This window comes from Saccoglossus kowalevskii, chromosome 4, assembly GCF_978046115.1.
Source record: "Saccoglossus kowalevskii chromosome 4, keSacKowa6.1, whole genome shotgun sequence".
NCBI lineage: Eukaryota > Metazoa > Hemichordata > Enteropneusta > Harrimaniidae > Saccoglossus > Saccoglossus kowalevskii.
In genome coordinates, this window is record NC_140644.1 from 1 (window position 1) to 12735 (window position 12735).

Consider the following 12735-nt stretch of genomic DNA (forward strand, 5'->3'; position numbering starts at 1 on the left):
TGGCAAAGTACGGCAAAGTAGTGGGAAAGTACGGCAAACTAGTAGCAAAGTACAGCAAAGTAGTGGCAAAGTAGTACAAAGTAGTGGCAAAGTACGGTAAAGTAGTGGCTAAATACATCAAAGTAGTGGCAAAGTACGGCAAAGTAGTGCAAAGTACTGCAATGTAGTGGCAAAGTACTGCAAAGTAGTGGCAAAGTACGGCAAAGTAGTGGCAATGTACATCAAAGTAGTGGCTAAATGCGGCAAATTAGTGGCAAAGTACGGCAAAGTAGTGGCAAAATACGGAAAAGTAGTGGCAAAGTATTGCAAAATAGTGACTAAATACATCAAAGCCCTAGGCTTCGGTTATTTTTTTTTTTTATTTTTTTTTTATTTATTTTTTTTTTTTATTTTTTTTTTATTTATTTTTTTTTTTTGGCCACACACAGTGTATTTGTGTTCTAACCCACTCCAGCACCCACAGGCAACTTTTAGACCGGAATGTACGTCCCGGGAGGCCCCGGGAGGCCGCGGGAGGCCCCGGGCTGTGTTTAGTGGGTCCGGCGTGGGGTTTTTAATTTCGCAGTAAGTCCATAAAAACGAAATTAAAACAATGCGAAAATGTTCTGTTTCAAATGCGCTGTTGTCACAGTAAACAGTGTTAAATTATTCTTTAAATGCTCAGTTTACTTTCCAAAAATAACTAATTTCTTGATTTTAAAAAAAAATCATGCCGTTTTTCCCACCAAAATCAAAGCCAAAATATCGCAAACATCGGCAAATCACTTCCGCATTGCGTTCATACATTATTTAAATGAGCTATGGTAATTTGATCACGTTGGCATCATCCAGCATTTTGATTGGTTAATTAACGACTTGACCTATCAGGTCAAAAAACGCGTTCCAGGTCAAGTCCTAGACAGGAAGCATGGCAGATATCGAATCGCGCCGAGCGTGTACATGCGACCAGAATCATTCGCTTACGATGAAATTAAGTTGAATTTTACTTGCATTTTATTTTTTGTACGTTATTATAACTACTACTGAGTAATAATCGTAACCGTGGAATGCAGCATGACCGGATTTTGCTACCGTGATCATTGACTACTAAGCGTTGAATTTGTGTTTGTTTTATTTTTCTGTTGATTGTACGGCAAACTGTGAATGTTTTCTAAAGAATGATAATTTTTGTATAACTTTCTAAACTGTCTGAAAATGGGTCATTTACTCAGTATTTAAAATAAAGGCTACAGTGACTAAGCGTCAGACTGTAATGTAAAATATTGTCAATAATCTATCACCAGAATGGAGCAAAAACAATGGCTTGTAACACAGTTACCGGTACTAGAACTTGAAGTGCTTGAAATAAGCGCCATTTGAAACAAAGTTGCTCAAATTTAACCACAAATAAGCGCCACCATGACATGAAAGTGTAACAAAGTGGCGCCTAACTGAAGACAAATACGGTATAAAAAGTACAATTACAAAAATACTGGTATGCATATTGTGTTCCTGAAAAAAGCACAGAACCCTCAATTCAAATTCATTGTTTATTTTGGGTCAGAAAAATGTTCAATTTGTGATAAAGAAATACAAAATAAAATATTGTCAATGCAGTCTTCTGTGAGATATGTTATTCATAGGATTTGAGTATTGGACCTGTAATACAAAAAAGAATTTGTTTCAAATGTTTTTCGCTTGCAATTATTTTTTCTAGTTTTTCTATATTTCACACTCACTCATCAAAAATCAGTGAAAATAAAGTATTTTACAGTCGAAAAAAACAACTACCATTTACTTTATATACACTATTAGATGCGTATTCCCAATGGAAGTGCATATACACCCACCAAACATCGCATAGGCTGTACATGTATATTAAATTATTTTTTTTTACAATAGAAAGAATTCTGTATTATTTATAAGCACATTCATTACTAATTGAGCAAAATATGCTAAAACAGTAAAATTTGAAGGCACATGTGTGTATTTTTTTAAATACTACATGAATTGGCTTTCACAAATTGAATAAAAAAAATAATATGAAACAATGGTACTTTAAATGTAAAATTAGCTTTTAATTATAACACCCCAAAAATAGAAGTTGTTAAAGAAATCAAATTGGTTCAACAGAGTAAATATTAGGATATTATATTGAAATTTACTAATGTTATGGGTGAATTTCCCCCAGAAAAAGCCATGCACTGGGTGACTATTTAGCATAATTATATATTCAAATCCCCCCCCTTCCCCCATCACCACCACATACACACACAAATAACTACTTTGAAACCACAAAAGTTGAATTATGAAAAATGATTAGCAATCATGATATATTTGTAATTACAAATGGTTATGTACATCGTGATCCCCATCAATATCACAACTGTCTTTAAACTTGAAGGATAAATGGTATACTTTTAGGTCAACAGTCAACAATTTAGCTCCATGAGTCAAGTCAGCTTTATTAAGGAAGCCTTCCTACTCAACAAGACTGTAAAAAGTAAGTGGTACACTGAACTTAACTCAGACAGTACTGAAATCTACAAATACAACACTATCAGATATTGACAATAATGAGCTACAATCGTCACAAATGTCTAGGATATATGATAAAATAAAAAATGTATTTATAAAGCATTGGATTAACTCAATTAATGATGATAACAGACAAAACACTAATACAAAAAACAAACTGAGGACTTACAAAAAATTTAAAACAAACTTCATTTTGGAAAACTACTTAATTAAGCTAAAAAATAAAGAATTGAAAAGTACCCTAACTAAATTCAGACTGAGCAATCACAGTTTAGAAATTGAAAAAGGAAGACACAACAGAATCAAAAGTAGCGACAGAACCTGCAAATTGTGTAATAAAAAAGATATTGAAGATGAACATCACTTCCTCATAATATGCCCAGTATATAGAGAGGGTCATTTTATACAATGAAGCTGAAAATATTAGTCCTGACATTACTAATCTCACACCTAAAAATAAATTCATAAAAATAATGTCAAATAATAACTTAACAATTCCTCCGGCACAATATCTGAAACACAGCTTTGTTATTAGACAGCAGCACCTACTTAGTCATTGACTTTTTTTTCAGCTTATAGTTTTTTGTTGGTGCTTCATTTTACTTTATTATATATTTCCTTTACAAACTTCAATTTAGTCTGTTTCTGGTTGTCTTTAAACTATTAGCCATTGTAATTTGATTAATTTTTATCTGTAATTGTTTTGTTGTTGTTGTAACCTTTAACCTCCTTCAGTAGGTTGTTATGAGTTAATAAATTATTATGGAAACCGCTTGTTAATTAATTCAGTGTTACCGGTACTAATCCTTAAATATACAGTAACAGAACCTGTTTGTGTTTTCTGAAGTAAAAAACACAATAAAAACACCAAGATATATCATAATTATGTTACTCATATGTTCTCTATAAGTTTATGGTTTTCTTGGTCCAACAATTGGGTAAAATGACATCAGTTTTTCAATATTACCAGGTCATTGTGAGAGCTTGATCCACAGTCCCTAGCACAAACAATGTGTGACTTGTAGTGCATGATGGGTAAACCACTCAGTAAATTATCTCCCAATAATTTAAAAGTTATACAATTTCCCATAACGCTTTAATTATGTTATTCTTCTAATCTGCCAATCACGAATTAAAATAGAGCTGATCCCAAGAATATTAAAATCATGGTTATTTGTTTGTTCTAAAATTACTCAAATCTTTTTATGAAGTTTTAACAATTCAATAAAAACTACAGACTTTCGGTTTCGTGTGAAAAAAATATAGACATTTGGAAAGTTGAAAGGAAAATTTAAACTAAACATGGATATTTTAAATTTTTTACATCACTATTTGTTAATATTTTTTCAAAATGTGCTGGCAAATCTTTTAACAGTCTATAGAAATAATGTATACCAATCAGGAAATACAGCAATATTCGTTAGATAAACCCACTAACACATATATGCATTGATGTATGCACCAACAAACTTAACACACATGCATATAAAAGAATTTCATTGTTTTATCAAACGAATATTCTGATGTTTTATCAAACGATACTGTACAAGAACAGTGATTCAGTTCATCATAAATCACAGTCTAATGTATCTGTTAATATAGAATATCAAACAAAAACACTGAAAAATACATGTTCTATTTCACATTGCATCTTTAAAGTTTTCAGCTAAAAGAATACAATATAAGATGTAAGAAAAACATGCAATAAAAAATACAATAAAAAACATGCAGTACAATTCTCAACTGATTGTAATGAGTTTGACTAAAGTTCAATTTAAAAAAAACGTTGACATTTTATGATAGTATGTCATATTTTAACATTTTTAACTTACTCTACATATGCAAATATGTAGCAATATGCAGTCCTATATAGGACTGGCAGTTTTTAAAAAGTCCTATAGGAATTGTATAGTCCAATAGGACTGATGATCTCACACACCAGTCCTATAGGACTGGCAGTTTAAAGTCCTATAGGAATTGTATAGTCCTATAGGACTTATAAATACTATTTGATTTCTATAGTAGTCCTAAAAGAATACTATTGGATTGCTTTAGTATTCCTATAGGAATACTTTTGGATTTCTTTAGTAGTCCTATAAGAATACTGTTGGATTTTGATAGTAGTCCTATAGGAATACTTTTGGATTGCTTTAGTATTCCAATATGAATAATATTGGATTCCTTTAGTAGTCATATAAGAATACTATTGGATATCTTTAGTAGTCATATAAAAATACTGTTGGATTTCTTTAGTAGTCATATAAGAATACTATAGGATTGCTTTAGTATTCATATAAGAATACTATTGGATTCTTTTATTAGTCCTATGAGAACATAATTGTTTTTTTGGCATTCCTATATAATTTGCATTTCATAATATTATAGAATTTATTTCATTAATATATAATTCATAGCATCAAATAGAGTTATTCAGTGTGCCATTACAGTACATTTTTTTCTTGGAAGTTTTTGTAAATACAAAAAAATACCAAGCTAAATTTCTTTGGAATGATATGGGCAATATTATTATTATGTATTCATGCGAAAAATAATGTAATACATGTATATGATGAATACTATAGGTTTAAACCATCCTTCACAACTTCTAAAGGACAGTCCTATAGGATAGCAGAATGTGTTTTTATAGAACAGTCCTATGACCGGACTGTCCTATAAGACAACTAAAGGAATACTATAGGTCTAATAGAAATCCTATAGGACATTTCCGTAAGGGAAAGAGGGCGCCCTTTTTTGTGAACCAGAATGCGCTCATTGATGTGACATGATTGATTGTTGTGGTGGAAAGTGAGGCTCAGATTGACACGCCCTGTTTGCTTTTGTTATTATGACTTTCACTCAAATGCACTTTGACCTATCACCGCACAATGATGCTTGGTACAACATTCTAGTATTAGTTTTAAATAAACGATTGCCGTCTTGTCAAGAAAGCGTTTCTTACCAATTCTACGCTATGGTCAATTATATTGTACATAGTGCAGTATTGGTGCACGGCAAATGTGATATCCCAGAGTTCAATGCGTTTTGTACCATCCAATATACACTTTATCTCCGCACGAGGGCGCAATTTCAAATTGAAAGAAAAACTAGCATACACGCTATTACCATTCTATGACCTCAATTGACCCACCAGCCTCATTCCCAACTTGATACTGGAATTCTCATTTTTTTGATGTATTTAAAGTTTTTTACCCGGATCGTTTAACCATTTCAATAAATAGTTATAGACTATAATTGATTATGCGAAATTACTGCATTTTTGGTGGTTTTTGGCCTACTCCTCTCACTGTTATGTTAGAATTACCGCGAGAGTGCCTCCTATGGATTGTCAACATGGCGGCTCACAAAGTTACGTTCGGTAAGTCCTTTTTTTTACGTTTTACACAAGAAAAAAGCAATTTTTAGAAAATAACGTTCGATTTCTTCAATTGTTGGCGCCTTTTTTGTTGCAAAAATTCTGGTCGTGAAAATGAAAAACGTAATTTTGTTGGGGATTTCGAGAGCTTTACAACGATATGTAGATCGACCATATACACGTTATGTCCCTCATAGGAGTAGTGAATAAAGTGTCATAATGTATTTTGTCATTAATTTGCATACCATATATTCACTATTGAGATAATATATACACTTTTGAGATACTATGGGTATAGGGATAAAATGAACATTTTCCATGTATCTGTTTTTGATACCAATGCATTTCATTCGTTTCTCTCAATATTATTTTCTGACATATTATTCATAATAAATTATGTAATATTAAAGTGAGAATATACTAAATATAGTTAATAACAAATGATTTTCAAAAAAAATGTGCCACGCCCCCTCCACTTGCCCCATTTCTCCAGTAAACGTGACACACATTGATGTGTTTGAAGTTGAAGAATTAATACCTAGAAAATAGTGTCATTACAAATTTGACAATTTAGGCTGACTTTAGAATAGTTTTACCAAGTGTAAATAATAATTTATTATTATGACAGATTTTTTATATTAAATATTGAGATTAGTTTAATAACAAATGATTTTCAAAGAAAATGTGCCAGGCCCCCTCCACATGCCCCATTTTTTACAGTCAAAGACTTCATAGAAAATAGTGTCATTACAAATTTGACAATTTAGGCTGACTTTGGAATAGTTTTACCAAGTGTAAATAATAATTTATTATTATGACAGATTTTTGATATTAAATATTGAGATTAGTAATGCATCTTGTGTTTTGTTTCAGATCTTTTGTGCTGAACTTACCATGGACAGTTTGCATGTGACGAGTGATACCTGGCTTGATTTTATATACAACATGGAGATGTGATGCACATAGTGTGCATTTGTATTCCTTGTGTGTGCCAAATAAAATTTCAAAATGTGATTCAGCAGAATCCAACAAATTCACTTCAATGTGTTCAGTGTATTTAATTTCAAATGCTAGTGAAGCTGCTTCAAGTTTCTTATCAAGTTTGTTAAGATCATCCTTTTTAGTAACTTGAAGTAACTTTGCTGAATGATTTGCTTCATTAATTTCAACCTTGGTATCAAATTGGTCGACCAGTTTTGTTTCATATTGCTTCACATCATGTTTTTGATCTTCAGATAACTTTGCAAACTTTTGTATAAATTCCAGTTGTTGGTCGATCTTTTGAGCCTCGTTGAAGAGCTTGTCAATTAGTTTACCCACGTTTCTCAATTTAGCATGAAGGTGATCCATAGTGTATTCATTTATGGGGTCATACTTTATAAGAGGATGATTACTCTGACCATTACTTTTTCCTTCTGCCCATGAATTCATATCCGCAAGAGTGATAGACATATCCCATTCATGATTTGGATTGTGACATTTATGAACTGTAGCCAAACATAAATTGCAGAAAAAAATGGTATTCTTTCCCTGCAAGACCAAACTTTTATACTTTTCATCTCGTTCCAGTTTTCTACAGTATTTCATCCCCTTTATACCATGTTGGGCAAATTTTTCAGTGCATGCCAGAACAGGAAGAATATCAACTTCTATCAGTGCATCACTCTCTGGGGCATTTATAATGGCAAATGGAATGCGGCTTGCATCAGAAGACTGGATTTGGATTTCTCCATACTTCATTACCATTATATTTTATCAGACGTATAGCACCACTGATGGCAAATACTTTGAAATTTTGGGACACTCCCTTGAAATCTTGGAAAGTGTGGCCACCCTCACCTACAACTATTTCTAACTTCTGTCTCTCATTTTCATCATCAAGGTCATAATCCAATTTCTTTTCAGTCAATATGTTGAGGACACTTCTCCAAACCAGGCCTTCAATATCATGAACAAACCAGCCCTTTTTATCTTGAGAGGCAGTTTCTGACACCATAGTGTGGAACCGTTTCAAATTATTTGAGAATTCTTGAAACATTTTCTTGTGTTCTCAGAGATTTCTCTAAACCATCATTGTCAGATTCAGATAGACCGCCCCCTAGATGGATAAATATGTGTTCTGCTTCAGAATCATTCCATAATTTCTGGGAAGATGGTGCTGCTAATAAAGCCAATTTAACAGAAGGAGGCAGAATATCTGATGTAATGGCTTCCTTGAAAAATGATACAGATAATACTGATTTGGCAAATGTTTTATCTTTATTTAATCGTAATTGCCAAAGGGCACTCTCATCAAATCCAGACAACTTTTCACCTACTGCCTGGTGCTGATTTAAGATTTTACTGATGTAGGCTCGACTCCCAGTGGCTTTCTTAGAAATTGCTGATCTTTTCGTGCTAAATAGAACTGCAAGAGAGACTTCCAAATATTTCTTTGAATCATCCCATTCGTGACCCTTTAAATTTTCCAGCAAATTTCTCACCACTTGTCTTACTTGAGATGGCCCTTTTTGAATGATCAAATCGGAAAGTTGCCCTATTTCATTAGCAACGAGCGATCTCGCCTTCATCAGCTTAAATCTGTGAAAAGCACGGCTGGCAATAGAGCTTGCCGTTATTCCCATAACGAACAAATCATTCGACGCGATAGCATAAAATCGCCTACAAACCATTCGAAGTGAGCACATCGTTTTAACTTTCTCGAACTGTGAACTATAGTCATCACTGTCATTAAAAAAGCAACAAAACCCGAATATTCGAGTCAAAATCTCGGAAGAAAGATCAGAAAGCGAACGACCTTGTGTGCCGACGGACAACATCGGCGATCGAGTGAGCAGTTGAAGCCAATTTCCCACGTAATTTTGCGGCTAAACTTGCCTGCTTGACTCTTTTGGATACTCTTAGCATGATTGTGTAGGAATACGTCCAGAAAATGTGATATTGGTACAATAAATCGCACGATAAGCACATGGAAGTCTAACCCGGAAACAACTCAAGCGCTAAAAACGATTTTTGCGCAGAACGATGCCAGAATTTCAGTTCTGCGCATAGCAATATGCGTTGGTACAGAACGTGTTGAATTCTGGGTAAAACCTCGTACCGTGCGATGGCGATTCCGTTCACCCCGACCAGTCGTATCATGGGATGGTGTCTTCATAGCTGCGGTTCCGTAGCTCTTTGGTGCGACCTACAATTGAATTTCGCCCTAACAATTTCATTTGGACGTCTTTTTTTTAATTTTGTTGTTGTACGTCGAACATAGAGCTACGGGATCTATCACCGTTTAAAAACAGAAATCTGGCATGCGTAAATTAAATCGCGTTTGCTTTCGATTACGATGGTGTGACATACCTTTATTGTGAATTGATAGCTGGATGAATAACATACAAACTTTTGTTTGCAATTTGTGTTTATAAATAAGCAATAATTTGTGATATTTTACAATTACCGCGGAAACCAAGCAAATTACGAGAAAACGACAGCCATTGACATCCCACACTCCCTAGCGCAGAATAAATGTAATCTCGTTTGGCGGTCATGTGATACAGTGGTGTAAGAATAAAACTCATTCTTCCCGTTATTCTAATTGTTCCAACAAAGCAATCACATACAGTATTTATAATTGTATGATTTTTGTTTAATAATAGAAACTAGTTGCATAAACGCAATTTATCTACTGATTTCGGTCACGTGGTACAAAATTATAGGTCTCGCGTAATTTGCTATAGGTCTCGCGTAACTCTGTAGTCCAAAATGGCGTCTTTCGTCTTGTTATTTTTCTGCGACTCGGTGTACGGTAAATAAAGTCATTTTTTTATGACCACCGTCATCATTTCACAGCGCAAATAGGTTCTGGTCATTGTTTGAAAGTAAATAAACATAGTGAGTACTTTCGAAGGTCTTAAAATGTGATTTTCGCGACGACCAAATTTGGCATGTGGATTTTAACCTGTATTCAGTCGCACAAGGCCCCATAGCCCTATGGGCCGGCCAAAGTCAGTCACGTAAATAATGCGGTCGGCAACAAAGGGCTATGATTCCACAGCTAGTGTCTTCAATGCAACGCAATTCGGAGCTATCTGTCCACAGCCACATAACACGATACTATCCGCACCTCTTACACACAGACTTCGATGAAGACTGTTTAACTCTAAACATTTATGTGCCAGCCGACGTGGCTGATCGATCACTTGCTGTTATGTTGTGGATACCTCCCGGTCATACTTCCATGACGTATGACGGCAATGTTTTATCAGCCACCCAAACGGTTATAGTCATCACAACCAATTATCGGTTAGGGGCCCTTGGTTTCCTCAGTACAATGGACCGGTATGCATTGGGTAATTACGGACTTCTGGATCAACAACTCGCAATTCGCTGGGTGAAAGACAACATCGCTAATTTCGGCGGCGACCCTTCGAAAATAACGATATTTGGTGGAGGAGTTAGTGTCGGTTTTCACATGTTATCACCGACAAACAAGGGGTTATTCCAGCGGGGTATATCAGAAAGCGGCGTGCCAACGTCTTCACAATTGGCGGGTAAGCCGGCAACATGGGCTCGAAAACTTGGGAAAAATCTGAATTGCTCGGATGTAAGTGATCATGGCCGTCTTCTTACGTGTTTACGTTCCTCATCGTGGCAGGATATAGTAAATAACAACCCCGCCCAAAACACACTTACTACCTTGGAAGGACAGTTTGCTCCAGTCGTAGACGGCGAGTTCATAACAGACACGCCGGAAAATATGATATACAAATCTAACTTTAGTAACTATGATTATTTATTGGGCTTTAATAGTCATGAAGGAGCCATGCTTTATAATCTGTTCGGTCAGACCTTGTACCCGGAAATATTAAATTCACCAGGTTTGAGCAGCACGCAGTTTAACCAGTTACTTGAAGATGATATTCAAGGTTCCTACGATGATGAGTTAGATTTGGTTGCTGACGCTTGTATTTATAAGTATACTGACTGGCAAAATACTTTTAGTGAATTCGACAGACTGACTAATTTCATGAACTTCAAAGAAGACAAACTATTAATTGCCCCTACTATAGATACGGCAAGAAAACACGAGCGAGCGCCCGGAACTGGAAGGTTGTATCTCTACCAGTTTTCATATCGAAGTTCAGTAACCACAAGCCCACCGTGGATAGAAGGCGCCATCCACGGCGACGAGATCAGCTACGTATTCGGTGTTCCCAAACTGACACCATCAACCTATAGCAGTGCAGAGCAGGCGTTGAGTGATGATATGATGACATATTGGGGCAACTTTGCAAAGAATGGGTAAGTATTCTACATAATTAAATTCCCTTTTTATGGGAATGATAAACAACTTGTCCAACATCAGTGTTTTAAACTTGAACATTACGTTATTTTCCCCATTGTTGAATCGTGCATTTAAATGAGTTACGGTTACTCGTCAAAAAACTGCCCGTATCCTTTTAAATTACAGCGAGCTCATTTGAACCAGACTCACTTGATAAGACACAATGGGCAAATGTAACAGTCTAACATCGCCGAGTCGTTAATTAGCCGCAGTTCCATGACCCTCTATAGTATCATTTCAGAAGGCTCACAGAGTTGGCTCATCGCGTCAAGATACTTACATGTTGTTTTTTTCGCAGAAACCCCAATTTCGGCGATGCCACTGATGTCACATGGCCTGAGTTCACCAATGAGGAAGAATTATACATTGATCTTGGTATTGACGTCACAGTAAAAGATCACGTGAGGGCTAACGATGTTGCTTTCTGGGTAGAATATATTCCTAATTTACTTTCAAAAACTTGTCAACCGTTGCCAAGTAACTGTATAAACGTTGTGGGGTCTGATCTTGGTTTGTCCTTAACTCTTAAAGGGACATCAACTCTCATCCAGTCACTTGTAATAGTTGTCTTTTTCTTGATTATCGTCATAGCAATGATGATGGCTGTCCTGTGTGGCTATGTACAGAAAGTGAAGTCGGCGAGAGTACAATGTCTTAAATTGAACGCAGTTACCAAGAAACTAGAAAATATTTGCGACTCACTTGACAGAAACAATGACAATTCTGATAACATGACCAAACTATAGCATGTTAGAAATAAATACATAGTTTGATGTTTAGAAAAGTTTGAACCAATTAAGAAGTTATAAATATGAAATGATTTTTTATTATATTTTGGGTTGGTTTATTCAGTGCATTTACATTTTGAGGTGTGTTCGAAATATTTTTTTATATATATCGATGCCACCTTCTGTACCATAATTTGTATCACCTATAAATATATATATGAATATTAGTAACTTTGTGTTGTTTGATTCTCTCAGTGTTTTGCATGTCTCTTTCTGTAGTTCAGACCTATTCATATACTTCTGGATTCATTTTGTTGCAATGCAGTAGCAACAAGTGATGTCCATTACCCATAATAACAGTGAGACGTCAACCTGTATGTCACAAATATGTGAATTAACAACAAACACAATGCTGTACATATTAAATAATGATATGAACATATGTAAATTCTATGGTTGGAAATAATGAATCATCAGTTCTGTACAATAGTATATAGGTAGTAGAATTCAGTGATGATTGGCATCTAGCCCTTGTTTCCATGTATCTGCATGGTTGCAAGGAATGCACGCAAAAATAAGTCTACCAAAAGAATATATGTTTTAAGTATGTGAAATTGCTATTTCACAGGATGCAAAAAATATGTAAAGAGAAAAAAAAGCCTTAGCACAAGAATTGTACGAATAATTTAAATAAGATAAATTCGTTCGAAAAAACTAGCGTTGTGTAAAGTGGTGGGTATGTTACATCAAGGCTGGATACGTAGAATGAAAATGTCTGAAAA

The 12735-nt window shown here is 34.9% G+C and overlaps 1 protein-coding gene and 1 long non-coding RNA gene across 2 annotated transcripts; both read left to right on the top strand.

Moving 5' to 3' along the window:
• Positions 1-5598: 5598 nt before the first annotated feature.
• On the top strand, positions 5599-6927 carry LOC146746165 (uncharacterized). The gene is made up of 2 exons (XR_014929121.1): positions 5599-5893; positions 6764-6927. It is a non-coding gene; the product is annotated as an uncharacterized LOC146746165 (long non-coding RNA).
• A 2996-nt stretch (positions 6928-9923) lies between these two features.
• Positions 9924-12184, top strand: LOC100378389 (acetylcholinesterase-like). The gene is made up of 2 exons (XM_085498183.1): positions 9924-11182; positions 11524-12184. Exons 1-2 carry the CDS (start codon positions 9924-9926, stop codon positions 11969-11971), a joined length of 1707 nt encoding a protein of 568 aa, XP_085354309.1. The 3' UTR covers positions 11972-12184.
• The last annotated feature ends 551 nt before the right edge of the window (positions 12185-12735 follow it).